This window comes from Crocuta crocuta, unplaced genomic scaffold (assembly GCF_008692635.1).
Source record: "Crocuta crocuta isolate KB4526 unplaced genomic scaffold, BGI_CrCroc_1.0 scaffold152, whole genome shotgun sequence".
In the NCBI taxonomy this organism is placed as follows: domain Eukaryota; kingdom Metazoa; phylum Chordata; class Mammalia; order Carnivora; family Hyaenidae; genus Crocuta; species Crocuta crocuta.
In genome coordinates, this window is record NW_027528798.1 from 4920649 (window position 1) to 4948207 (window position 27559).

General features: G+C 36.3%; 1 protein-coding gene across 3 annotated transcripts in view; it reads left to right on the forward strand.

Moving 5' to 3' along the window:
- Nucleotides 1–27559, forward strand: part of NFATC3 (nuclear factor of activated T cells 3) — a 135955-nt gene that overhangs the window by 40645 nt on the left and 67751 nt on the right. For all 3 annotated transcript variants that reach the window (XM_077755639.1, XM_077755640.1, XM_077755638.1), the window contains exon 3: nt 992–1154. In XM_077755639.1, the coding sequence (XP_077611765.1) occupies nt 992–1154 (163 nt within the window). The remainder of the gene's footprint in view (nt 1–991; nt 1155–27559) is intronic.

Consider the following 27559-nt stretch of genomic DNA (forward strand, 5'->3'; position numbering starts at 1 on the left):
TTTTTTTTAAGTATTTATTTTTTGGGAGAGTGCAAGTGGGGGAGGGACAGAGAGAGGGGGACAGAGGATCTGAAGCAGGGTCTGTGCTGACTGGCTGACAGCAGTGAGCCTGATGTGGGCTCAAACTCCTGAACTGGTAGATCATGACCTGAGCCAATGTTGGATGCTCAACCAACTGAACTACCAGGTGCCCCCAAAAGATATTTTTAATATAAATTATTATAGCTTTGGGTCCTTTAAATATTTGACCTACAGACATATAAGTTGTTTCTTTTTTAAAATCTCATATTTTCATTGTTGATAGAGCTAAATGAACCTGTATCCCTTTAGCTGTTTAAATTATCTTATTGATCAACTGCCATTTTCTCTAAAATTGACATCTAGAGTGCTGCAGTGATAGACCTTGTATTTTTTCAGCCAGGTGTGTAATGAAATTAAATTTGTACCTCAAATTGCAATATATTGCTGCCTATAAGCAGTATACAGTATTTCAGAAAAACAGGGAAATGAGCAATAGGGAGGAAGTGGATAAGCAACATGTACAGTAGACTAACTTCTATAGCCACACACCAGGGATGGAGGCATATATACTGAGATACAGGAATATTTGGATCCTGTACAGGAATATCAGGATCCTTGGATCCTGAAAGCACATACACAGAGATGGACATTTTTGCTTAAAAATTAAATTAGTTTTTTGATTGTTTTTTCAATTATGTACACATAGTTGAGAACCATTTAGTTTTACAAAATGTTAGAATTTGTCCTTTTTAAAAAATACAAGAAACCAAAATGTAAATGAAATTGATTTTATTCTTTGGGTTAAAGAATTATTTCTCAAGTACCCATCATATCCAGTGTTATAACTTATTAAGTGAAGTTTTATTTTGGACTACTCTGCTTCAGGATCATAGGACGAAGGAAATGTTGGTTGCTGGCAAAGAAGGATCATAGCATGGTGAAATGCATTTTTTGTGTGTTTCGTTTATAGCACATCTTCATTACCTCCACTAGACTGGCCTTTACCAACTCATTTTGGACAATGTGAACTGAAAATAGAAGTGCAACCTAAAACTCATCATCGAGCCCATTATGAAACTGAAGGTAGTCGAGGAGCAGTAAAAGCATCTACTGGGGGACATCCTGTTGTAAAGGTATGAGCTGGGGCTTCTTTTGGAGATGTCATACATTTGTTGATGATAAAGTCTGTTCATTTAGGAACTATGAGAGCAGAAAGAGAAAATTGAAAGCTCGAAAGCTTCTGTTGAAGTTTTGTATTCTTGTTGATATGGCAGCACTTCTGCATTGAGGGTTTTTTTTTGCTAAGTTGAAACATAATCTTTTGATTATGGACTGACTCTCTAGCTGAGGAGGGGAAAGATTATAGTGGACAAACTGTTGTTCTTTCTCATTAAAAAAACCCCCGAAGAACAAAAAACAACTGTATTATAAATATAATACATGCTTGTTTAAAATCCAAGTAATACCAAAAAATAGAATAAATCAGTCACCCCAAATTTAAACCCCTCAGAAATAAGCAGTTGTTAATACTTGATTAACATTCCAGATAATTCTCTGTATATATTTAATGTAAGTCTGAATGGATGGCTAGAAAATAGAATGAATTATTTTATGGATAGGATTATACTGTACATCTTTGTGATTAAAATGTTTAATTTATTTTCATTTCAATTCATTAGAAAAAACTAATGTGAAATTATAAAAATATATAATAGTTGAGCATGTGAAATATATTTAATATGTAAATTTTGAATCATAATAGTTGAATGTTAATTTTAATATTATTTGAATGAAATACTTACATAATGAAGCAGAAGTAAAAGTAAGAACTCCCAAATCTTAGATATTATTCCTGCTCAGAGATCCTAAGAAGATCTAAGGTTAAAGATACTAAATTATTGAGAAACTGAATCACTATTTTAGATGGTTTCAATTGACTCCCTGCTTTGAAAAATGAGATGATGGTCTGTCTTAAACTTCTCCTGCTCTGTTCTCTACCTGCTGAATTTTGTTGCTTCTATTATTTTCCCTTGCAGATCTACAGCCATCACCCTACCCTTGTACCCTTCCACCCTCCATTGTTTAGCTTTAGTCCTGTATCTAGTTGGATTCAATGATTACTACTAATTTTTACCTATTTCATTGTTACATGTTTTTGTTTAAGGAGGGCTTTGGATTCTGTATTTGTTGGGTTCTTTCATGTTTAAGAACATTTGTTGCCTTAAATACTCAAACATAAGAATGCCTTTATATAATAATCTTGAGTCACCTATTTTCTGTCTCAGAACTTCTCTTAATGGCATTGTTTATTGTGGATGAATTAATTTTATCTGAAGTGAATTTGAACAAATACAGCCTATGAACTATCATTTCTTGTATCACTCATGCTTTATGATTTATCATTATCTAAACAATATTTCATATCTAAACAATATTTCATAGTTACTGACAAACAAAACTTTATATTTTAGGTGGGTTTTTAAATGACTTATAGTGAAAAATAACAGTTACAGAAAGAGATCAGGTTTGTGGTTACCAGTGAGGGAATTGGATGAAGGTGGTCAGAAGGTACAAACTTCCAGTTATAAACAAGTACTGAGGATGTAGTGTACAAAATAATGATTACAGTTAACACTGCTATCTAGTATATTTGACAGTTGCTAAGAGTAGGTCCTAAAAGTTCTCATCACAAGGAAAATAACCTTTTTTTCCTTTCCCTCTATTTTTGGTAAGTATATGAGGTGATGGATGTTAGCTAAATTTATCATAGTAATCAGTTCACAACATATAAAAATCAAATTATTTATATACCTTAAATTTATTCACTGTTTTATGTCAATTTTCATAGGAATTCTGCCTTTTTTTATTAAAAAAATTAAAAAAAAAATTTTTTTTTTTTTAATGTTTTATTTATTTCTAGGAGAGAGAGAGAGAGACAGCATGAGCAGGGGAGGGTCAGAGAGAGAGGGAGATACAGACTCTGAAACAGGCTCCAGGCTCTGAGCTGGCAGTCAGCACAGAGCCCGACGCGGGGCTCGAACCCACGAACCGCGAGATCATGACCTAAGTGAAAGTCGGATGCTTAACCGACTAAGCCACCCAGGCGCCCCTATTAAAAAAATTTTTAGTGTTTATTTTTGAGAGAGAGAGAGAGAGAGAGCGCGTGCTCATGAGTGGGGGTGGGCTAGAGAGAGAGGGAGACACAGAATCCGAAGTAGGCTCCAGGCTCTGAGCTGTTAGCACATGAGGCTGAGGCTCAAACCCATGAACTGTGAGATCATGACCTGAGTGAAGTCAGATGCTCAATTGACTGAGCCACTCAGGCATGCCCTGCTATTTGTTATTAGAGTCACATTTTGCTCTTAAATGGGAGTTTATTTCAGTTAATTAAGGAAGAAGATTCTTCGTTTACTGTATCTTTGACTTTTCTTAACCAGGAAGGAAATTCTTTACAAGTGCTTAAATGAACAAAAAATTTTTGAGAGTCCAAGTGGTTTGTTGTTACAGTATTCCTTTAATTACAGACTGGTTCTCTGAGGTGCCTGGGTGGCTCAGTTGGTCAAGAAGCCGACTTTTGATTTCGGCTCAGGTCATGATCTCGTGATTCATGAGATTGAGCCCTCCATTGGGCTCTGTGCTGACAGTGTGGAGTCTGCTTGGAATTTTCCCTTTCTCACTCTCGCTGCCCCTCCTCTGCTTGCATGTGTGCTCGCTTGCACTCTTTCTCTCTTTCTCTTGCTCTCTCTCAAAATAAGCATTTAAAAGAATTAAAAAGATAAAAAATAAAAATTGGTTCTCTGTTGGGCTCCTGGCTGGCTCTGTGGAGCATGCAACTCTGTCTCAGGGTCGTGAGTTTGAACCCCAAATTGGGTATAGAGATTACTTAAAAAAACTGGTTCTCTGCTTAAGACGAGACTAGGAGACTAACACTTCTGGTATCATCATCATTGCTTTATATTGACCTTGTGAGTGACTTTTTTTTTTAAATAACTTCTTGCTTGAAGAAATATATCATTACACTCAAAATTACTGACTTAATCAGAGTATGTCTGGATGCTGATGGTTCTTTATCAATCTTTCCAAGTACCTATGATATTCTCTTTCAATCTGGGATTCTTTCTTCCTTCGTACAAGAAAATGTATATTATGTATTTGTATACATTTCTGTCCATTTGTTTTGTCCTTTACTTTAGGGACTCCAATTACTAGTCAGATGTCAGCTTGTCTTTGTTTATCCCCCATGTCTTTGTTGTGTTTTTTTCCTTCTGGTTACTTTAATGCCTTATTATTTATTGTGATTTGTTTTAAAGCTCTACTCTGATGTTTTTGATCTGTTTGTCTCTTGCTGTTTCTAATTTAGCATGCATTTTTTCTTTATGTTTATTTTTGAGAGAGAGAGTGTGAGCAGGGGAGGGGCAGAGAGAGAGGCAGACACAGAATCAGAAGCAGGCTCCAAGCTCTGAACTGTTAGCACAGAGCCCGATGTGAGGCTTGAAGCCACGAACTGTGAGATCATGACCTACGCTGAAGTTGGACGCTCAATCGACTGAGTCACTCAGGCATCCCTCTCACTTAGCATTTAGATCTTCAGTTGTGTCTTGAATTTTAATTTGATTCTTTAGCTCCATTTTCCACTCATTTGATATTTTATCATTTTATTTTGTCTCATTTATTGAATTAACATTCTTTTTTTTTTAATGCTTATTTTTGAGAGAATGTGAGCAGGGAAGGGGCAGAGGGAGGTGGGGGATAGAGGATCTGAAGCAGGCTCTGCGTTGACAGGAGCTAGCCCAGTGAGGGCTTGAACTCACAAATCGTGAGACCGTGACCTGAGCCGAAGTTGGACACGCAGTGGACTGAGCCCCTACTGAATTTATATTCTTAAATTTTTTAGTGTGGAACATTCATTTTAACAATTTCTGGGTTTTGTCTTTGTGTGTATGTTTTTTTGAGGGGGAGGTTTTGTTTTCATTTTTATTACATTAGTGAAATGTCTTATATAATTTGTTCCTTTTTTTCTTTAAATAAAAACAAAAGCAAAAACTGTATACTGTGATTGCCTAATTGCCATGCATTTTCTCCTCCATTTTGTTTGAGAGCTTTGGTCTGTAGCCTGAGGAGATTGGGGTAAAGAGATACAGAGTTAGTTTAGGGTAGGCCTTGTTGGGTTTGGCTGAAGAGAGTGAACATTATCATGTATTATGGCCCACTCCCAGTACTCTAGTATGTATCATATTTTCATGAGCTGTGCTTGTTCTCCTAGTACAGCACAGAGTCCTGGAAGATGGTCAGCACTCCTGACCTTTTCTGCCCTGCCAGAAGCCCTGGAGCATAATGTAGTATCTTTTATTCTTGAGGAAAAGTTTTTCCTTGATTTTTTTCAGAGCTAGCCACTTAGAACTTTGATTTACTTTGCTGTAAATTAGCATTAGTTAGCTTTTCTATTTTGTTTCTTTTATCCCATTAATATACTTATTAATTTTATTTTTATTATTTTTTTAAAGTTTATTTTTAGGGAGAGGGTAAGAGAATATGTGCACATGAGTAGGGGAGGGGCAGAGAAAGAGAGAGGGAGAGAGAGAATCCAAAGCAGGCTCCACCCCAGTGCAGACCCCAACTTGGGGCTCGATCTCAGTACCATGAGATCATGACCTTAGCAAAAAACAAGAGTTGGATGCTTAACTGACTGAGCCACCTAGACGCCCTTATTTATTTATTATTATTATTTTTAAGTTTATACTTATTAATTTTATTTACTCCTGTTGCTTTTCCTGGTGGATGAAGATATGGATTAGTTAGCATTTGTGCCACATAAATCTTAATCTTCTGTTTCACATTCCCTATACTGCCACCACCACATACACACACATTTTGGTTATTTTGTTAGGTATTGGGTGAAGAAGATTGTGATACTGCTTCACTGCACTGTCTTTATCCAAAAGTTCTCTCTTTTCTTAATAATCAGAGAAAAATAAACATTGCATGATGAGAGCAGGTCATCTCAAATTGGAAATGAACCTGATGCTCGATTCTATATTCTCTATAACCTTTGCAGGGTTGTGTGCTTTGTAGGGACACTCTTCATTTCTGCATGTCCACTTCTGAGACTTCCATTTTTTCCGCTGACAAAGGTGGCCCTTTTCCAGCAGCTAAGAAGCCTATTTGTAGATTTCTCTGCTATTCTGAGAATTTTGCAATGCTCAGGAAAGGAAGGCATCATTTGCCATTGCAGGCTGGTCTGACCATCACACACGTAAGAGTGGCATGTTTGGTTCTCAAGACCAAAAAGAAAAAAAAAGCCTTGATTTTGTTCTCTGTGTAGTGGCTTACTTTCTTTTAAACATTTTATTGCTGTCTAAGAATATATCACTGAAGTACACAAATCTTAACATGCACAGCTCAGTGAACTTTTAACATACACATACCCATAAAACTACCACAAAGGTGAAGATACACAATATTTTAGTACCCAGAAGACTCCTTTGTGCCCAACCCAATTTGTATCCCCCCCAAATTAATCATGCTTCTAAACTTCTTATCATCATAGATTTGTCTTTTTATTCTTGAATTTCATATAAATGGGATCATAAAGTATATCCTGTTTTCTGTCTGGCTTCTTCTATTCAACATCATGACTGTGATTCATCCCTTGGGGAGGATAGTTTTTCTTTGCTGTGTCGCATTCTATTGCATTAATTTGCTATGATTTCTTCATCTGTCCTCCTATTCGTAGACGCTTGCTTTGTATCCAGTTTGTACTATTTTGAATAAAGCTACTATGGTTTTTTTTCCTCTTTTTTAACACATCTCTATTTTTATTTTTTATTTTAATTCTAATATAGTTAACATACAGTGTTATATTAGTTTCAGGTGTACTACATCTTTCCTTTGATAGACAAGGCGTTCATTTTTTTTTGGCAATATGTCCATAAGTGGAATTGCTGGTATTTCAAAGTACCCATTCCAGTTTTTACTTTTGACCAGCCACAGCTTCACCAGTACCAACACCTGGTTGCTGGTATTTTTTAATTATTTCAGTAGGGTTGTAGGAGAATCATACTGGTTTTAATTTGTGGTTTCCTGATGACCAGTGATGTTGAACACCTTTTCACATGTTTGTTTTCAGACATTTGTCTGTCCTCTTTTGTGAAATATTGGTTCACGTCTCTTGACAGTTTTTAAATTGTCTCTTTTTCTTACTGATTTGTAGCGTTTCATAATGTTTTGAATATAAGCTTTTTGTCATACTACATGTGTTGCAAATATAATTTTTTCCTCTTCGTCTTGCTTGCTTTTTCATTTTTTTATATTTTTTTACGTTTGTTGTTTTTGCTGTTTGTTTTGAGAGAGATCACGAGCAGGGAAGGGATGGGGGGAGAGGAGAGAGAGAGAGAGAGAGAGAGAGAGAGATCGATCTTAAGCAGGTTCCATGCCCCCAGGGTGAGGCTCTGTCTCACCACCTTGAGATCATGACCTGACCCAAAATCAAGAGTTAGACGTTTAACTTAGTGAGCCACCCAGGCGTCCATTGATGTTTGTTTGTTTATTTGTTTTTTATTTTTGTTAATGTTTTATTATTTTTGAGAGAGAGAGAGTGTGAGCAGGGGAGGGTCAGAGAAAGAGGTAGACACAGAATCTGAAGCAGGCTCCAGGCTCTGAGCTAGCTGTCCGCACAGAGCCTGATGCGGGGTCTGAACCCATGAACCTTGGGATCACGACCTGAGCCGAAGTTGGACGCCCAACCAACTGAGCCACCCAGGCGATGTTTGTTTTGATGAATGGAAGGTTTTAATTTTAATAAAGTCCAAATTAGTAATATTCTTTTTCCCGAGTAGTACTTTTATGTCCTGTTCAAGAACCTTTGCTTACACACCAAGGTTATGAAGGCAGTTAGTCTCTTGTGTTTTATTCTGGAAGCTTTATTGCTTTACCTTTTATATTTAGGTCTATTATCTTTCTCAAATTATTTTTTGTGTACGGACTAAAGGGTTAAGCTCTCCCCCTTTTTTTATTGATAGAAGTTGACTCAATATCCATCCTTTTTCTACTGTGTTACATTGGTGCCTTTGTCATAAATCAGGTGCCTCTATACTGTGGCACTCTTAACTCTTCATTCCATGCCATTGGACTGTTTGGTCTTAGTACCATCACTACAGTGCCTTAATCAAAGTGGCTTTACAATAAATCTTACGATTTGGTAGTGTGAGTCTTCTTTTAAGATTCTTCTGACTATTCTAGATCATCTGCATTTTTGTATGAATTTTAGAGTCATATTGTCACTATCCACCCCCACTCCCTTAAAAAAACCCACGGGGGTTTTGGTTAGGATTACCTTGAAAGTGTAGGTCAGTTTGGAAAGAACTGACCTCTTAATAGAATTGATAGAATAGAATTGATGCTTTCAATAGAATTGATGCCTTCAGTCCATGGATATGGTTTAGCGCTCCAATTATTTAGGTATTATTTAATTCCTCTCTGCAGTATTTTATAGTTTTCAAGGTAGAAATCTTTCACATCTTTTGTTATTTCTAGTTTCAGTGTTTTTTTTTAATGATCTTATTGTGTTTTATTTAATTTTTTGTTTCTAGAATATAGAAATGTAATTAATTTTTTAAAGTGACTTTCTATTTCTTGACCTAATTATTTTGTTTTCTTTTGGGTTTTCTAAGTAGTTGGGTCATCTTTGAATAATAACTGTTTTTACGTCTTTCTTTCTAATTTTTATACCTTTTCCCCCCAAAACTTTTATTGTGGTAAAACACACTTAACATAAAATTTATCATCTTAATTATTTTTACATGTATGGTTTAGTGGTATCAAATAAACTCATGATGTTGTATAACTTTGACTACCATCCATCTCCATAGCTCTTTTCATCTTGTAAAACTGAAACTCTATACTCTTCTTTGTCCCCTGAGCCCCTGGAAACCACCATTCTACTTTTGTCTCTATGGTGTTGACTACTCTAAGTACTTTATATAGGTAGAATCATACACTATTTGTCTTTCTGTGACTGGCTTATTTCACTTAGCATAATGTCCTCACGGCTCATCCATGTTGTAGTATATATTAGAATTTCCTTCCTCTTTAAGGCTGCATAATGTTTCATTGTATACACATTTTGCTTGTCCATTTATCCATCAATAGACATATGAGTTGCTTCCACATTTTAGTTGTTGTGAATAAGATTGCTATGAACATGGAATGCAAGTATCTTTTTGAGACCCTGCGTTCATTTCCTTTCAGTATATACCCAGAAGTGGGATTGCTGGATCATATGGTAATTCTACCTTTAATTTTTTATTAATTTTTTTATTTAAAAATTTTTTTTAGAGAGAGCATTAGTAGGGGAGGGAGCAGAGGGAAAGAGAGAAAGAATCTTAAGCAGGCTCCACACTCAGCATGGAGCCTGATGCAGGGCTCTGTTGCACAACCCTGGGATCATAACCTGAACTGAAATCAAGAGTAGAATGCTCAACCGAGCCACCCAGGTGTCCCTCTACTTTTAGTTTTTAATGACCATTCCCACCAGCAGTGTACAAGGATCCCAGTTTTTCTTTTTCTAGGAGAGAGAGAGAGAGAGAGACAGCGTGAGCAGGGGAGGGTCAGAGAGAGAGGGCGTCACAGACTGAAACAGGCTCCAGGCTCTGAGCTGGCAGTCAGCACAGAGCCCGACGCAAGGCTCGAACCCACGAACTGCGAGACCATACCTAAGCGAAAGTCGGACACTTAACCAACTAAGCCACCCAGGCGCCCCATGGATCCCAGTTTTTCTGCGTCCTTGACAATGCTTGTTGCTTTCTGTTTTTTTGATGGCAGCCATCGTCATAAGTGTGAGGTGGTATCTCATACTTGTGATTTGCACTTTCCTACTGGTCAGTGCATTTGAGCGTTTTTTACATTTATTGACCATTTGCATAACTTTGGAAGAATGTGTTTTCAATTTTTTTGTCCATTTTTTTAAATACGTGGTGTGTTTTTCTGTTGTTGAGTTTTAGTTGTTCTCTCTTTCTCCCTGTGTATGTGTATAAAATGTGTATGTGTGTATGATTTATCTTAGGTAATTTAATTTTTTTAAATGCTTATTTATTTTTGAGAGGGAGAGACACAGGGTGTGAGTGGTGGTGGAGGAGGGAGCAGAGAGAGAGGGAGACACAGAATCTGAAGTAGGGTCCAGGCTCTGAGCTGTCAGCAAGAGCTCAATGCGGGGCTCAAACCCATGAACCACGAGATCATGACCTGAGCTGAAGTCAAACACTCAACTGATTGAGTCACCCAGACACCCCTATATTTATGTAATTTATATATTTATGTTAGTAGATGTATGATTTGCAGATATCTTCTTCCTTTTTTTGATTCTCTTTTTACTCTATGGATAATGTCTTTTTAAAAAAATCTTTTAGTTTTTTAAAATTATTTTTAACATTTATTTATTTATTTATTTATTTATTTATTTCTAGGAGAGAGAGAGAGACAGCGTGAGCAGNGGGAGAGAGAGAGAGAGAGAGGGGGGAGAGAGACTCTTAAGCAGGCTTCACACTCAGCATGGAGCCTGAGTTGGGGCTCAATTCCATGAGGATGAGATCATGACCTGAGATGCTTAACTGATTGAGCCACCCAGGCGCCCCTGGATAATGTCTTTAATGTCCCAAATTTTAATTTTCATAAAGTCCAAATTGTCCTTTTGTTATTTTGTTGACTTTGTCTTCATATCCTAGAAAGAATTGTCAAATTCAGTGTCATGAAGCTTTTGCCCTAGGTTTTCTTCTACAAGTTTTGTAGTTTAAGTCATAAATTTAGATCTTTTATCTGTTTATGTTAATTTTTGATAAGTGTCAAGTTACATGTTCAGCATTATTCTTATACATGTGGATATCCAGTTGTCCCAGCACCATTTGTTGAAGACTGTCTTTTCCTCATTGAATGGTCTTGACACGGTTGTCACAAATCATTTGACTATATGTGCAAGAATTTATTTCTGAGCTCTTAATTTTATTCTGTGGGTCTGTATGTCTGTCTTTTGTCAGTACCACAGTATTTTTTATTACTGTGGTTTTGTAGTAAGTTTTGAAATTTGGAATTATGAGGCCTCCAGTTTTGTTTTTTTGGTTTTGAAGATTGTTTTGACTATTTAGGTCCCTTTAGATTCCATATAAGTTTCAGGGTGGGTTTTTCAGTCTGTAAAAAATGTCATTGGGATTTTCTTAGGGATTACATTAAGTCTACAGATTGCTTTAGGTAGTGTCATCTTAACAGTATAAATCTTGACTCCACGAACAAGAGATGCATTTCCATTTATCTGTGTCTTTACTTTTCTCAGCAGTATTTCATGGTTTTCATTAGATAAGTCTTTCACCTCCTTAGTTAACTTTTTTTTCAATTTTTTATTTAAATTCTAGTTCATTAATATACAGTGCAATATTGGTTTCAGGAGTGGAATTCAGTGATTGATAATTTACATATAACACCTTAGTGGTCATCATAACAAGTGCCCTCCTGATACCCATCAACCATCTAGCCCATTCCCCACCTCCCTCCCTCCATCAGTCCTGAGTTTTTGTTCTCTATCTTTAAGGGTTTCTTATGGTTGTTTCCCTCTTTTTTCCCCTTCCTGTATGTTTATCTGTTTTGTTAAATTCCACATGAGTGGAATATATAGTATTTGTCTTTCTCTGATTTTGCTTATGTAGCTCCATCCATGTTATTGTAAATGGCAAGATTTCATTCTTTTTGATCACTGAGTTATATTCCTTTGTGTGTGTGCGCACTCGCTCACGCCACATCTTTTTTTTTTTTTAATTTTTATTTTTTATTAATTATTTTTTAATTTACATCCAGGTTAGCATAAGGTGCAGCAATGATTTCAGGAGTAGATTCTTTAATGCCTCTTACCCATTTAGCTCATCCCCCCTCCCACAACCCCTCCACCAACCCTCTATTCTCTAGATTTAAGAGTCTCTTATGTTTGGGGCATGTGGGTAGCTTAGTCGGTTAAGTGTCCGGCTTCGGCTCAGGTCGTGATCTCACGGTTTGTGGGTTCGAGCCCCACGTTGGGTTCTGTGCTGACAGCTCGGAGCCTGGAGCCTGTTTTGGATTCTGTGTCTCCCTCTCTCTTTGTCCCTCCCTTGCTTGTGCTCTGTCTCTCTCTCTCTCAAAAATGAATAAACATTAAAAAAAAATTTTTTTAAAGAGCCTCTTAAGATTTGTCCACCTCCCTGTTTTTATATTATTTTTGCTTCCCTTCCCTTATGTTCATCTGTTTTGTATCTTAAAGTCCTCATATGAGTGGAGTCATATGGTATGTCTTTCTCCGACTGACTAATTCCTGTGTGTGAATGGGTGTGTGTGCATGTGCGAGTGTGTGCCGCATGCATGTATGTATGTATGTGTGTGTGCCACATCTTTATCCATTGATGGACATTTGGGTTCTTTCCATAGTTTGGCTATTGTTGATCATGCTCCTTGGTTAACTTAATTCCAAAGTATTTTACTCTTACTATTGTAAATGGAATTGTTTTCATAATTTCCTTTCTAGATTGTTCAGATTGTGTATAGAAATACCAACTGATTTTTGTCAGTCATCTTTGTGTCCTGATACTTTGTTGAATTCTATGAATAGCTGTGTGTGTGTGTGTGTGTAAAATCATTAGGGTTTTCTTCATATAAGATCATATCATCTGAGAACAAGGATAATTTTACTTCTATCTTTCTAATTTGGATTCCTTTTAATTCTTTTTCTTGCCTAATTTCTCTGGCTAGAATTTCTAGTACTATGTTGAGTAGAACTGGTGAAAGCAGGCATCCTTGGGTTGTTCCTGGTCTTATAGGAAAAGCTTTCAGTCTTTCTCCTTTGAGTATGATGTTCATTGTAGGTTTTTCATATATGGCTTTTATTATATTGAGATTATTTCCTTGTAGTTTGTTGAGAGTTTTTATCATGAAAGGGTATTGCATTTTGCTGAAGTTTTTCTGAACCAGTTGAGATAATCAAGTGATTCCCCCCCTTATTCTATTAATGTAGTATATTATATTGATAGATGCTTATATGTTGAACTAGTCTTGCATTCCAGGAATAAATCTCACTTGGTTACTGTATATAATCCTTTTAACATGCTGATGAATTCAGTTTGCTAGTATTTCATTGAGGTCTTTTGCATCGGTGTTCATATGGGATATTGATCTTTAGTTTTCTTGTTTTGTCCTTGGCTTTGGTATCAGGGTAATGTTGACCTCATGGAATTCGAAAATGTTCACTACTCTTCAATTTATTTGAAAATATTGAGAGAGACTGGTATTAGTTCTTTAAATGCTTGGTTGAATTCTGTGGGTCCAGGGCTTTCCTTCTTCAGGTGATTTTTAATCACTGATTCAGTGTTTGTACTAGTTACAGGAATTTTCAGATTGTCTATTTCTTTTTTTTTTTTCCTAACTTTATTTATTTCTTTTGAGAGAGAGTGCATGAGCTGGGGATGGGAGGCTGAGAGAATCCCAAGCAGGCTCCACACTGTCCATGCAAAGCCTCACATGGGACTTGATCCCACGAACCATGAGATCAGGACCTGAGCCAAAACCAAGAGTCTGACGCTCAAATGACTGAGCCACCCAGGTGCCTCCAGGTTTTCTTTTTTTTTTTTTTTAACTTTTTTTTTTAATGTTTTATTTATTTCTAGGAGAGAAAGAGAGAGACAGCATGAGCAGGGGAGGGTCAGAGAGAGAGGGAGTCACAGACTGAAGCAGGCTCCAGGCTCTGAGCTGCCAGTCAGCACAGAGCCCGACGCAGGGCTCGAACCCACGAACCACGAGATCATGACCTAAGCGAAAGTCAGACGCTTAACCGACTTAGCCACCCAGGTGCCCCGCCTCCAGGTTTTCTATTTCTTCATGGTTTAGTCTTAGAAAGTTTTGAGTTTCTAGGAATTTGTTCAGTTTAGTTACTCAGTTTGTTGGTATTCAGTTGTTTATAGTACTAATCTTTTTTATTTCTGAAGAATTGGTAGTAATGTTCTCACTTCCATTTCTGATCTTAGTAATTTGAGTCTTCTGTCTTTTTTCTTAGTCCATCTAGCAAATGAAATATCTGTCAACTTTGTTGATCTTTTCAGAGAACCAACTTTTGGTTTCATTGATTTTCTTTAATATTTTTCTCTTCTCTATTTCATTTATCTCTGCTCTACTCTTTATTATTTTCTTCCTTCCACCAGCTTTAGGTTTAGTTTGTCCTTTTTTTTAATTTTTAAAAATTGTTTTGTTTGTTTTTTTTAATTTATTTTTGAAGGAGAGAGAGACAGAGCAGGATGGCAGGAGGGGCAGCAAGAGAGGGAGACACAGAATCCTAAATGGGCTCCAGGTTCTGGGCTGTCAGCACAGAGCCCGATGCAGGACTCAAACTCACGAAGTGTGAGATCATGACCTGAGCCAAAGTCAGACGCTTAACCAACTGAGCCACCCAGATGCCCCTGTCCTCCTTTCTCTAGTTCCTGAAGTTTTAAAGTTATGAATTTACAAATGGAAATCAGATTCCCCCCTTCCAACAAGGATTGCTATTTTTTATTATTGTTTCTGTTTTTTTTCCCTAAGTTTATTTATTTTGAGAGATAGAAAATGTGCATATACTCACAGAGAGAGAGAGAATCCCAAGCAGGCTCAGCACACAGAGCCTGATGTGGTGCTTGATTTTATGAACTGTGAGATCATGACCTAAGACAAGATCAGGAGTTGGATGCTTAACCAACTGAGCCACCCAGGCACCCCTGTTTCTGGTGTTTTGATTTCTGTAGGCTGTTTCTTTGCCAAATCTACCTGAAGTATAAATTCAGTGTCTTCTCTGGTCTTTNTGTTTCCCAGAAGGGAAAAAAGAAAAATGTGGTGAATTTATAAATGGAGAGTGCAAAAAAGTAGAAACTGAATGTTCTTTTATTATTAAATTGGTCTGATAGATGATATCAGATATATACAGTCTTTTTTTTTTTTTTAATAGTTTATGGTTAGGGACTATAGCATTATGCAGCACTGTTAATCACCTTCCAAGTTCCCAGTGGGGTTTTTTTTTTTGGGTTTTACACATTCACAATGTTTTTGTTTTGTGGGGGGTAAAAACTTTCTACAGTGCCTTTAGAATGCATAAGCACAATTGAGAAAGAGATGCAATTGAGTCTAAAATGAAACTAAATTATTTACTTGTTGCCAGGAAATTAATCTTTAATAAATTTAACATAGTTTATAATGAGTATTTAATCAGATTATTTTTCTTTTTGGACTTCTCTAAATATGGGAAAATAAAGTCCATAGTTTTTTCTCAGAGTTGTATAGTGAAAATTTACATTTTAATTCACTAGAATTGGAAGAGTCTTGCAGTTCTTTCTGAATTTTGCTTTAAATATTTTAACATACTACAAATCCTTGTTATTTTTTAGAGTAAGTTTTAGAACAAAAATTTTAAAAGGATTTGGGGCACCTGGGTGGACCAGTCAGTTAAGTGTCTGATTTCAGCTTGGGTCACAATCTTGCGGTTTGTGGGTTTGAACCCCGTGTCGGGCTCTGTGCTGACAGCTCGGAGCTTGGAGTCTGCTTCAGATTCAGTGTCTCCCTTTCTTTCTTCCCATTCCCCACTCTCACTTGGTCTCTCTCAAAAATAAATGAACATTAAAAATAAAATAAAAAGAATTTGATTTTCACATGGACATTTATCTCCAAAGTGGTAAAAGTCAACATGCTACTTTACAACATTGCCAAATTCAGTGACATTTTGCAGATTAGTGCTGATGTTAATTGTAAAAACTTGTTTTTTTTAGTGCTTTGTAGTTTATAAAATGTTTTCTCAGATTTTATATTTAATATTCACAAAAGTTCTTGATGAAGGACAGGGGAAGTACATTGTGCAGATGATTTAAGATTACACATGATGTAATTGGCAGAGATCTTAAACCTAGGTCTTTTGACTCTGCTGTTCTGTTTTCTGTTGTACCATTTTGCCTCTTAGACTACAGCTGTGCTATAATTTCATAGTTCTTTTTATTAAGTACTTTCATATTGTCTCATTTAATTCTCCAGATAAGTCTTTTTAGAAACCCTGGTATTTGACTTCAAGTCATTTGCTATTTCTACTACCTTTATATAAAGTCCTCAATCAAAATCTTAGACTTTTGTTTACCATTATTCTAGTTTAAGCTCTCTTGGATTAATCATGTTAGGCTAACTGCTATGACTTCCCAGTTCTCAGTGGTTTAGGACCTAAAAAAAGGAAGCTTATTTTTTACTTTGTTTCAGGTTGTCATTCATGAATTCAAGGTCTGTCCATCTTGTGATGCCATCATCTTCAGCACAGGTTTCATGGTTCCTGAGAAAAGCAAAGGGAGTATAGGGAAGGCATATAAGATGCATGAACCTGGAAGTTACTACCAGTTAGTACCAGTCACAGTCCTCTGGCCAAAAGTACTCACATGGCACTATTTAAATACAAGAGGACTGTGAAGAGTAGTCCCTGGGTTGGGAGCCTTTCCTCAGCAACAACTCTGTACTATACTGTACAGCACAGCTTTGCATAAATCTTTATTGTCAGTGTCTCCTCTGCCATATACCCTATACAGTATTGGTCTTTTAATTATATTCAGGAGTTTAATAGTAGCTGAGTAAGTAACTGAACTTGGCCAAGTAACTGAACTTTTCTAGATTTTTCTTTCTTAAATCATTCATTGACTAATTTATTCATCCATCTATCTTTTCATTCACTGAATAGATATCTTTTGATTGCTCACTACATTATAGACAATATTATAGATGCTGGGGATCTAGAGATGAACAAAATAAAGTCTCTGCCCACATGGACCTTTCTTACATTATACTGAGAGGAGACAATGAATAAGTAAATAAAATTATATTATAATGTATTAATTAAGATATTGAGAATTAGAATATGATATAAGAGGCTAATTATGGGAGGAGCTTTACCTCTGGTTCCTTTTTTATAAAACAAGGATAATATCCTACCTAAGAGCTTATGAGGATTAAATGAAATACTGCATGTACAGAACATGTCATAGTACCTTACACATAGTAAATGCTTAGAAACTGTCAATAAATGTTGATCAGTATTCTGTGAACCCTGATGAAGGGTAAGTAGCAGAGTAAGATATCAACATTGGCATCCTAGAACTCACCTGGAATGATTAGTGTCATTTGAAAGAGTTGTGTTTGCATTCCATGCGCTAGTGTATCGAAATGAAAAGAGAAGGGCACTTAAGCACTAGTTGTAGAAATCTTTCTGGTATTTGTCAAAAGACAATTTCAGATATTCTCAGTATACTTCTGCATTGAGAGCTAAGAAGTTCCTGAAGTATATATTTCTTGAAATTATGAAAGAACTCCAACTATGAAATTTTTGCAAAATACCAGCTATGTTCTAGCCAACTAAATTAATTTGTTATTTAAAGTAAACAATCTTATTAATTAATGTGGTCTGCACCTATTTAATATATGAGACAGTCTGTTACTTAGTTGGGGAGTCAGTGGGGGGAGGTCAGACATGTTTCCTACTCCCATGAATTTTCCAGTTTGGTGAAGCTTGCAAGTGAGATAGTAACAATAAAGTATGATAAAGGTTTAAGGGAGGAAATTCACATCTCTACAAGAGCACAGAGGTGAAGGGGTTGAAATGGGCACTGCTTATTTGAGGAAAGTTCCTAGCTAATTATAAACAAACATTAGCCAGAGAAAGGGTAGATACTAAATACGGAAAAGTATGAAGCAGAGGGAAGAGTTTATTTTTTTATCTTAAAGTTTCTTTATTTTTGAGAGAGAGAGCATGAGAGAGAGAGAGAGAGAGCACAAGGGAAGAGCGGAGAGAGGGAGAGAAAATCCCAAGCAGGCTCCTCACTGTCAGAGCAGAGCCTGATTCAGGGCTTGAACCTAAAAACCATGAGATCACGACCTGAGCCAAAACCAAGCCAAACACTTAACTGACTGAGCCACCCAACCTCCTTAAGGAAGAGTTTAAAGCTGTACTACCCAACTCAGTAGCTACTAGCCACATTTAAATTTAAATTAACCAAAATTAAAAATAAAGTTCTTCAGTTGTATAAACAGAACTTGAAGACTTGGTAGGCATGTGGCTAATGACAACATTGTCTTTTTAAACAAATGATGCTGGAGTAATCGGACATCCATAGGCAAGAAAATAAATTGGAAACTAAACCTCACGTCTTACACAAGAATTGATTGTACATGGATCATGTTTTTTTTAATGCACATGTAGAAGATTTTTATCATTGCACAAAGTTGTGTTGGGCAGTGCTAGTTTTTTTATTTTAATTTTTTTTAATGTTTTTATTTCTGAGAGAGAGACAGCGTGAGCAGGGGAGGGTCAGAGAAATGGGGAGACACAGAATCTGAAACAGGCTTCAGGCTCTGAGCTGTCAGCACAGATCCCGACGCGGGGCTTGAACCCATGAACCGTGAGATCATGGCCTGAGCTGAAGTCGGACGCTTAACCGACTGAGCCACCCAGGCACCCCTGGGCAGTGCTAGTTTAGAAGCCAGGAAACAGAGACAGGTTGAAGGTTGCAAATATAAAAGGGGTAGAACAAGAGAGTTGCTTTGTGGTGATGGAAGAGTTCCTTATCTTGACTGTGATGGTGATTACTTGAATCTACAGGTGGGACAAAACTATATAAAACCACACATATATTATACAGTGATAATTTACTAAGACAGATATTTTAGGGCCACCTGGGTGGGTCACTTGGCTAAGTGTCTAACTTCACCTCATTTCATGATCTTGTGGTCTGCCAGTTCAAGTCCTGCGTTGGGTTCTGTGCTGACAGTTCAGAGCCTGGAGCCTACTTCAGATTCTGTCTCTCTCTCTTTCTGCCCCTCCCCTGTTCTGTCTGTCTCTCAAAAATAAATAAACATTAAAGAAAAGAGACATTTTAATCTTATCTCAAAAGCTACTGAAAGTTTTTAAATGGGGATTGTAGAATTTTTTTCATATTTAGACTTTATATTTCATCATATACCAAGATCCTTTTCCAGGTGATGATTTTTTATTTGATGATCTTATATGACATTTTCAGTTTGAAGCAGTTTATATTATGGAAATTTAATTATGTATTTTTAGTATCTGTACAATGTTTTCTCACGTTTCTGATATATTCAGATTCCCTCCCCCCAAGTAATTTAGCAGAACTGATAATAGAATTGCTATTACTGAAGCTGTTCTAATCTGTCCTATAGTGACCTTTCGGCTTTAACACTCTAGCTTTAGTTAAATTAAGCAGGCACAGACCTTTGCTATGGAAACGATACCGAAACATAACAAACAACTTGGCTTACTTTCCTCTGCAAAGCAGAAGGTGGCCTGAAAAGAGGTATACTGATACCAGATGAGAGTTTTTTAGAGAGTACTGTTAACAGCAATAATTTGTTTATGATCTACAACATAATGCTCATCTGGAAATGAGATAGGAAGACCATCTAATTTGTTTGATGTTGCTTTCAAATTCCTAAGATGCATAGGAAAAACACTATTTTTCATATGCTGTATAGTACATATGTTTGGAGCATATGTTGGCTGAAGTATGTGTTATGAAATATGTTCCTTTGAAATTTTATATGCGTGATTACCTTACCCCATCACTCGTTTATTTTACTATCGAAGTATAAAGGACAGGTGGCTTATGTCTTTGCCAAGCTGGTATTAAAGTGAGCTATCTAATGTGACTAGGATACTTTGGTATATAGTACTTACCGATGATATGTTATGTGATATTTGGGTAGCTTCATAGATAGCAATAAAATTTTTATTTGTATTTTCTATTTTAGACTTCATTTTGAACAGCCTACTTTAGTGGCTATAATTCTTATTTAAATAATTCTGTTGATGAACCTCATGAGTTATTTTTTGCCACCAAATTGTACTCTTATTCCAAAATTCATTCATTCAGCAATGATTGAATGCCTGTAATGAGCTCAGTATTATACTGGGCTCTGGAGAGAACAAGATGGACACTGTTCCCTTCACAGTACTTAGAGACAAGTTGTAAAGTTGTTGGTATTTCTTCCTTCACTAGATGAACAGTTCCATAGAATAATTTGTTCAGTTTGGATTAGACATGAAAGAGCAACAGACATAGTAGAAAAATCCCTTATTAGCCATGAATCTCCAATTTATTCTTATTGATTTATTTGGGTTTTTTAAATTGTGATTGCACTGGCATTTTATTTTTTTATAGACTATTTTCTTTTTAAAAATTTTTCTTATTTGTGAGAATATAGAATATATAGAATATTTATATTTATAGAANGAGAGAAGGAGACAGAACCTGAAGCAGGCTCCAGGCTCCAAGCTGTCAGCACAGAGCCTGGTGTAGGGCTCAAACCCATAAAGAGCAAGATCATGACCTGACCTGAGCTGAAGTCAGATATTTAACTGACTGATCCACCCACGTGCCCCTGGAATATTTTCAATTTAATTAAACCTGTATAAAATGTATTAACTTGTTCTACCAAAATTTGTAAAAAGAAAATACAACTGAAAATATTGAGGGGCACCTGACTGGCTCAGTCAATAGAGTGTGTGACTCTTGATCTAGGGCTTATAGGTTTGAGCCTCACATTGGGTATAGAGATTACTTAAAAATAAAATATTTTTGGAGGCACCTGGGTGGTTCAGTCAGTTAAGTGTCCGACTTCGGCTCAGGTCATGATCTCACGGTTCATGGGTTCAAGCCCCGCATCAGGCTCTTTGCTGACAGCTTAGAGCCTGGAGCCTGCTTCAGATGCTGTATCTCCCTTTCTCTCTCTGCCCCTCCCCCGCTCATGCTCTGCCTCTCTCTGTCTCAAAAATAAACTATTAAAAAAATAAAATAAAATCTTTTTTAAAGGGGAAAATATTGATAGAATTTTTGACTATATAAATATTTACAGAAAACTACAGCTTCCAGTTAAATATAGTAAATCGAACACATGTGTTTACTTTCATTAGACATTAGACACTTGTAACTTAACCTTGTTGGATAGAGAGAAAGAGTCAATAAAGAGCACAAGCCATTTTATGTTAAAGAACTGTGAAAAGACTCAGGAGTATGAGGCACTGGGTATCTCTGAAGGTGGGATGTGAGGTGGAGCTGAAAACAGAAAGATTAGTTGAAAGTCTACAAAAGAAGCAGTTAGACTTTGAAGATTTTTCTCTTATGTAGTATAGCGAAGTGATCTTCACTGTCTTACCCTGGGAGTATATTGGAGATTTGCTCTTCAGTGGGAATGAAATAGACATTCTAGGTTCTAGAACACCTGAAGGCAGAGCTTGAAGATCTGTGTAGAAAATGGAGGGTGGATGGCGGGAGAGGCATAAAGAAAGTCTGGATAGGAAGACTTCTGAACCCTTTTCTTAACTCCCAAAATTCTTATGACAAGTTTATGCTTCCAGACAAGAGACTGGAAGATTTGCTTTTAGACAGACTGGTCGAAGAGAAAACTTGTATATGTCTCGACTTGCAGATCTTGTAGACTAATCATCCTCATCCCTATCATACCCAACCCCACTCTTTTTTTCTTTTTTAAACAAATATTCTGTAGTACTACTTCATTAACCTGAAATGGAAATGCAAAGATTATATAATCAACTTGCACATACAAATTTAAAGAGTATCAATATAATACTATAATATTATGAGGAAATAAATTTAGAAAACTAAATTATAACAAAATAGTTACATTTCAAAATGAAAAGGCTTGACATTGACTGTAGAAGGCACGGTTAGATATTTGTACCTGCGGTATCACTGCAGTTGTTGCAGGTATTGATCAGCCACCTAAATTCTGTGAGTGAGTGGCATTAATGGCAATGACATGATTTTCTGAAATGATGAACTCTTGCTAAAGTTTTCCTCAATTTATATGGTGGTCATATTCATTACAAATTCATGTGTTAAAACTGCTAATTTTTTTGGTATTTATTTATACTATGGAGTTGGGTTCTAAGTTCGTAAGTTTTTCTGTATACATAAATAATATGTGGGACATTCTGAAGTTCCATGCAACATAGGCTAGTTCTGTACTTTGAAGAACTAGTTATCCCATGCATAGGAATTTGAATCTCTGGCTCATTGTCATAAAATGCCTCTAGTGTAAAAAAATGCCCATTTGTTTATATATTGACTGTGGCTGTTTTTGTGCAATGATGGCAGAGTAGTTAGAACATGTATGATATCTTATCACTTCACACTTTGCTCAGGGCACTGCAGATCACAATGTTGAAGTTAAAACTCAGTAGTGTTTCAAGCTTTTATAGTCCATATTCGTCATGTCAAAATAGGAAGAGGAAAACAGATAAGTGTCATCCTTTTAAGACACACTAGACTGTATTATTTTTGTTATCAAAATAGATAGCAAAGCATTGTGTTTATTGTTCAGTAATGTTACGGCTGGGCTAAAAGAATGTACATCTGATACAGCCTCATATTTCCACCTAGCCATCTCACTGTTACTTGGAATACACCATGACTAACAGTGAAAACCTTACCTCCCTCCAAACCTGTTCTAAATCAGTGACTTCTTCACTTATTTGCTAGCGATACCACCATTCTCCTGGATACTGAAGCTCAGAACTTCTAACTTCTTTTTTTCTTTCTCCTTAGTATTCTGTGTGTAGTCATTAAAAAAATTTTTTTTTCTTTAGGGAAATATTTATTGTATTCATCCCTCTTCATTTCTATTTTCTGTTTATGTTCTCACTTCCACCTTAGTTTAAACTTTCAATACATGTTAGTACCTAGTGCTTCAGCCTCCTAACTGATTTCAATGATTCTGTATTCTCCCTCCTTCATAGAGCCTTCATTGATTTTTATCATATACTTCCCTACATTCTTTTTATTATAAATAAATTTCTGCCTTTTAGAGTCTTCACTAATTTTTTGAAGTTTAGTACATGTCGCTTTTTTCTTTATTTTTTTAATTTTACTTTTTAAAAATTCTTTTTGTTTCAAGATTTTATTTAAATTCTAGTTAGTTGGGGGCACCTGGTGGCTCAGTTGGTTGAGTGTCTGACTTTGGCTCACATCATGGTCTCATAGTTGGTGAGTTTGAGCCCACATTGGGCTCGTTGTTGTCAGCACAGAGCCCATTTTGGATCCTCTGTTTCCCCCTCTCTGTACCCTCCCCTGCCCACCCTCTATCTCCCAAAAAATAAATATTAAAAAAGTAAATTCTAGTTATGTTAGCATATAGTTAACATCTTTATTTTAGTGTCACCTATATAATATTGGCTGAAGCAGTGGCATTCAATATGGATATTTTTATAATGGATCCTCAGTTAAAAAAGGAAAGGGTAGAAGAGTGAACAAAATAAAGTTTCTGCCTTCTTGGAACTTATGGTACTGAGGATAACAGATAATAAATGATTAATACACTTTTCATAGTGATCCATACTATTAAAAATAATAAAACAAAATAAGGGGACAGAGATATGGTATTTTAGATAGGGTGGTCTTCTCTTAGAAGCTAACCTTTGAGTATGAAACTGAAGGAGTGAGGTAATAGGAAGATCAGAGGGAGAAATATTCCAGAGGGATAAAATATCAAGTGTGAAATCCTTGAGGTTAGCAATGAGCTTGGGTGGTTCAAGCAGTAAGGCCAGGGTGGTCAGAGCAAACTGTTGAGGGAAGCGAGTTAAAGAAGGTAAAGCAACAAGTTAGCCAGGGCTCAAATCACATAGACCTTGTAAATTATCATAGGGCATTTGAATTTAGTTGAGTGTTGGAAGGAAGCCATTAGAGAGTTCTGAGCAGAGGGTGAAATTATCTCGTTAAAGTTTGTTCTGGCTTCTGGACAGCAAATAGGCTGTAAGGGAGCCAGAATGAAAACAGGGACAACAGTTATAAGGCTATTGCAAGTTTTCTGGTCCAAGCTTTAATTGCTTCTCTATAAATGTTACAGTATTGGAAACCATCCTAGGTAAATTATATTACCCAATAATAGGCAGAAATCTTCCTCTCCTTTCCTAGGTAGAGGATAATCAATGAATTATGTGACGTTGCTTGATTACAAACTCCACTGTAAATCTAGGGATGGACAAGCAGGAGGAGTATTCACTTGAAAAACTACATAGTAGGATGAAACTCTTTCTGCACATTTGAACCCTGACTACATTATATCCCTAGAATCTTGAATGCAGAATAATAGCTAATATTTATCACAACCTATATGACACTACTGGGCAGTTTATATTTGATATCATCTGTCAGGATAATTTATAAATCATAGTACAACAAACAGGAAATAATTTTTTAAAGGGTAATTATAAAATCTCAGGCTTGGAAGCTACATAGTTTGGAACATTGTCCAGCCATCCTACCCAGTACTGATGTAGTGAAAACATTAGTAACACTGTGACTCATGACCACAACTTGTTCTGACAGTGCTAGGGACTCAGTGCCAGAAACTCTAGGACTGCCTTGAAGAGCTGGACACCTCCTCCACTCTGCATACTGAAAAATGGACTAAATACAACCTACATTATCATGTCGCTCCCTTGTAGATTTAATGGATTAAAGCAGCCATGGATCAGATCTTTCTCCCAATTGTGGCTAAAAGTAGGAGTGGAGATTACTGAGAGAAATCTCTCTGAAATTTGTAAGACTACCAAATACAAGGAAGCGACTAACTCAAAGCAGAGGAATCAGACTAAAGCTGCAATGAAGCCCAGACATGGTGTAAGAACTGTTACCTGACAAAAGAAATAGCATACCTCTTTCTGGAGGTAAATGCATTTCTTTGTGAGTCTTTGGAAGTCTGTCATACAAAATGTTCAGTATATGTTCAACAATACAGACACACACATACACACATACACACACACACACACACACACACACACGAAAGTGAAAAGAAAACACACACAGTGAAAAGAAAACAATCAATAGAAGCAGACCTAGATATGAGATGGCTTAGATCTACCTCTTTGTCAGTGTTGGAGTTAACTACAAAGAGTCTTTCATTTAACCATGATAAAATACTAGATCATTTAGTAGAAAAAGTAGGTTATGTATGTGAATAGATGAAGGGATTTCTGTAGAGACATGAAATTTTTTTTTAACCAAAAGGATAATAATAAGGACAAACATACAAGAAAAGTAGAGATCAGTATTTCTAATGAATATAAACACAAAAATTCTCAACAAAAAGCAAACCAAATCCAACAGCACATTAAAAGGTTTATATAACATTGCCAAGTGGAATTTATCCCAGAAATGCAAAAAGTGATTCAACATGGGACAATCAATTGATATAATATACCACATTAATAGAACGTATTAAAAAAAAAACATGATTATCTCAGTTGACACAGGAAAAGCATTTGACAACATTTAACAGCCTTTTGTTAAATTTATTTTTTGGAAATTTATTAATTATTGAGAGAGAGATTGGGAGAGACACAGAATCCAAAGCAGGCTCTAGGCTATATGAGCTGTCAGCACAGAATCTGACACAGGGCTCGAATTCAGGAACTGTGAGATATGACCTGAGCTGAGGTTAGATGCTTAACCGACTGAACCGCCTAGGTGCCCCAATAGCCTTTCATTATAAACAAACAAAAAGCCACCAAAAAACCCCTGACACTCAGCAGACTAGGAAAAGGGGAAAATTCCTTACAATGAAAGGTCATTTATGAAAAGCCCACAGCTAAAATCATGTTTAAAGGTAAAAGACAAAGCTAGGGGCACTTGGGTGGCTCATTCAGTTAAGTGTCCAACTTGATTTCGGCTCAGGCCATTATCTCATGGTTTGTGAGTTCAAGCCCCGTATTGGGCTCTGTGCTGACAGTGTGGAGTCTGCTTTGGATTCTCTCTCTTCCTCTTTCTCTCCCTCCTACTGCTCACTCTACCTCTCTCTCAAAATAAATAAACGTTTTTTTAAAAAGACTGAATTAAAATTAAGAACAAGATAAGGAGGCTCACTTTCACCACTGCTATTCAGCGTTTGTGCTCAAAGTCCTAGCTAGAACTATACAATAAAAATAAATTAAAAGCATTTGAATTGCAAAGAGGTAAAATGATCTGCATTCATAGATGACATGTTCATATACATAGAAAATACCATATCATCCATAATAAAGCTAATAGAGATAATAAAAGAATTCAACATTTCAGAGTAGAAGATCAAAATACATATACCATTTGTGGTTCTATGTACCAGTGATGAGCAACTTGAGGAGGAAATTTAAAAAGTAATTCTATTTACAGTAGCATCTAAAGAAATTAAATACTTAGGAATATGTTGAACCAAGGAGGTGTCAAGACTTAGATGCTGAAAACTATAAAATATTGCTGAAATAAAAATAGATGGAAACAAATAAAATAAAAATAAAATTTAAGTATACATAAAAAAAGGAAATCCATGTTCATAGATAGGAAAACAACATTATTAAGCCATCAGCACTCCCCAAAGCAATCTATTAGTTGAGTGCTGTACCAACCAAAATTCCAACAGCCTTTTTTGAATGGAAAAGCATATTTTCAGATTCATACGGGATTGTAAGAAGCCTCAAATAGTGAAAACAGTCCTGAAAAAGAAGAATAAATTTGGAGGGCTTACTCTTCCTGACTTGTAACTTACTACAAAGCTACAGTGTTTAAAACACTATGGTACTGACATAAAAACAGATTGATGAAATAGAATAGAAAGCCCAGAAATAAGGTCTCACACATATGGTCAATTCATTTTCTACAGGATGCCAAGATTGTTCATGGGGGGAAAGGACAGTCTTTTCAACAAATGGTGCTGGGCAAATTGGATATCTACATGCAAAATAATATAGTTGTACCCTTACCCTTACGTCATAGACAAAAATAAACTGAAAATGGATCAAGGACCTAAATGTAAGACTTTACTAAAACTATAAACTCTTAGAAGAAAACATTCAGGGAAATCTTGACATTGGATTTGTCAGTGGTTTCTCAGGTATGACAACAAAAACACAGGCAACAAAAGACAAAATAGATAAATTGGACTCCATAATAGTTAAAAACTTGTGTTTCAAAGGACACCACCAAGAAAGTGGGGGGGAAAAAGCCCTACAGAATGAAAAGATATTTGTAAATCCTATATCTTCAAGGGATTAATAATTCAGAATATATAAAGAAATCCAATTCAAAAACACCAAAAACAGATACACATATCTACCCAAATGTACCCCCAAAGAATGTTGACTTTTTTTGTTGTTTAAGCAGTCACTTAACTTGGTTGGAATCAACCTGTAAAATCTGTCTCTCTGGTTGGTAGCAGCTTCTAATTTCATTTTAGCTCTATTAGCCTTAGACTTATTGGGATCTGACCTGTCCATAGATGATTTCCAGGTCAGCCAAAGGACTGGGCAAGGTTTCTTTATATAACTTGGAGCTTCCCTTCTCTCACTGTCTCATTTCTGGGAATTCCTCTTACTCTGTAGAGGCTGCGGTTGTCCGAAACTCTGTCCTTGGTTCTTGAGGCCCTTCAGACTATAGATTCTGTATAGGAGTTTCAACCGCTTCATAAGGCATGGACTGTG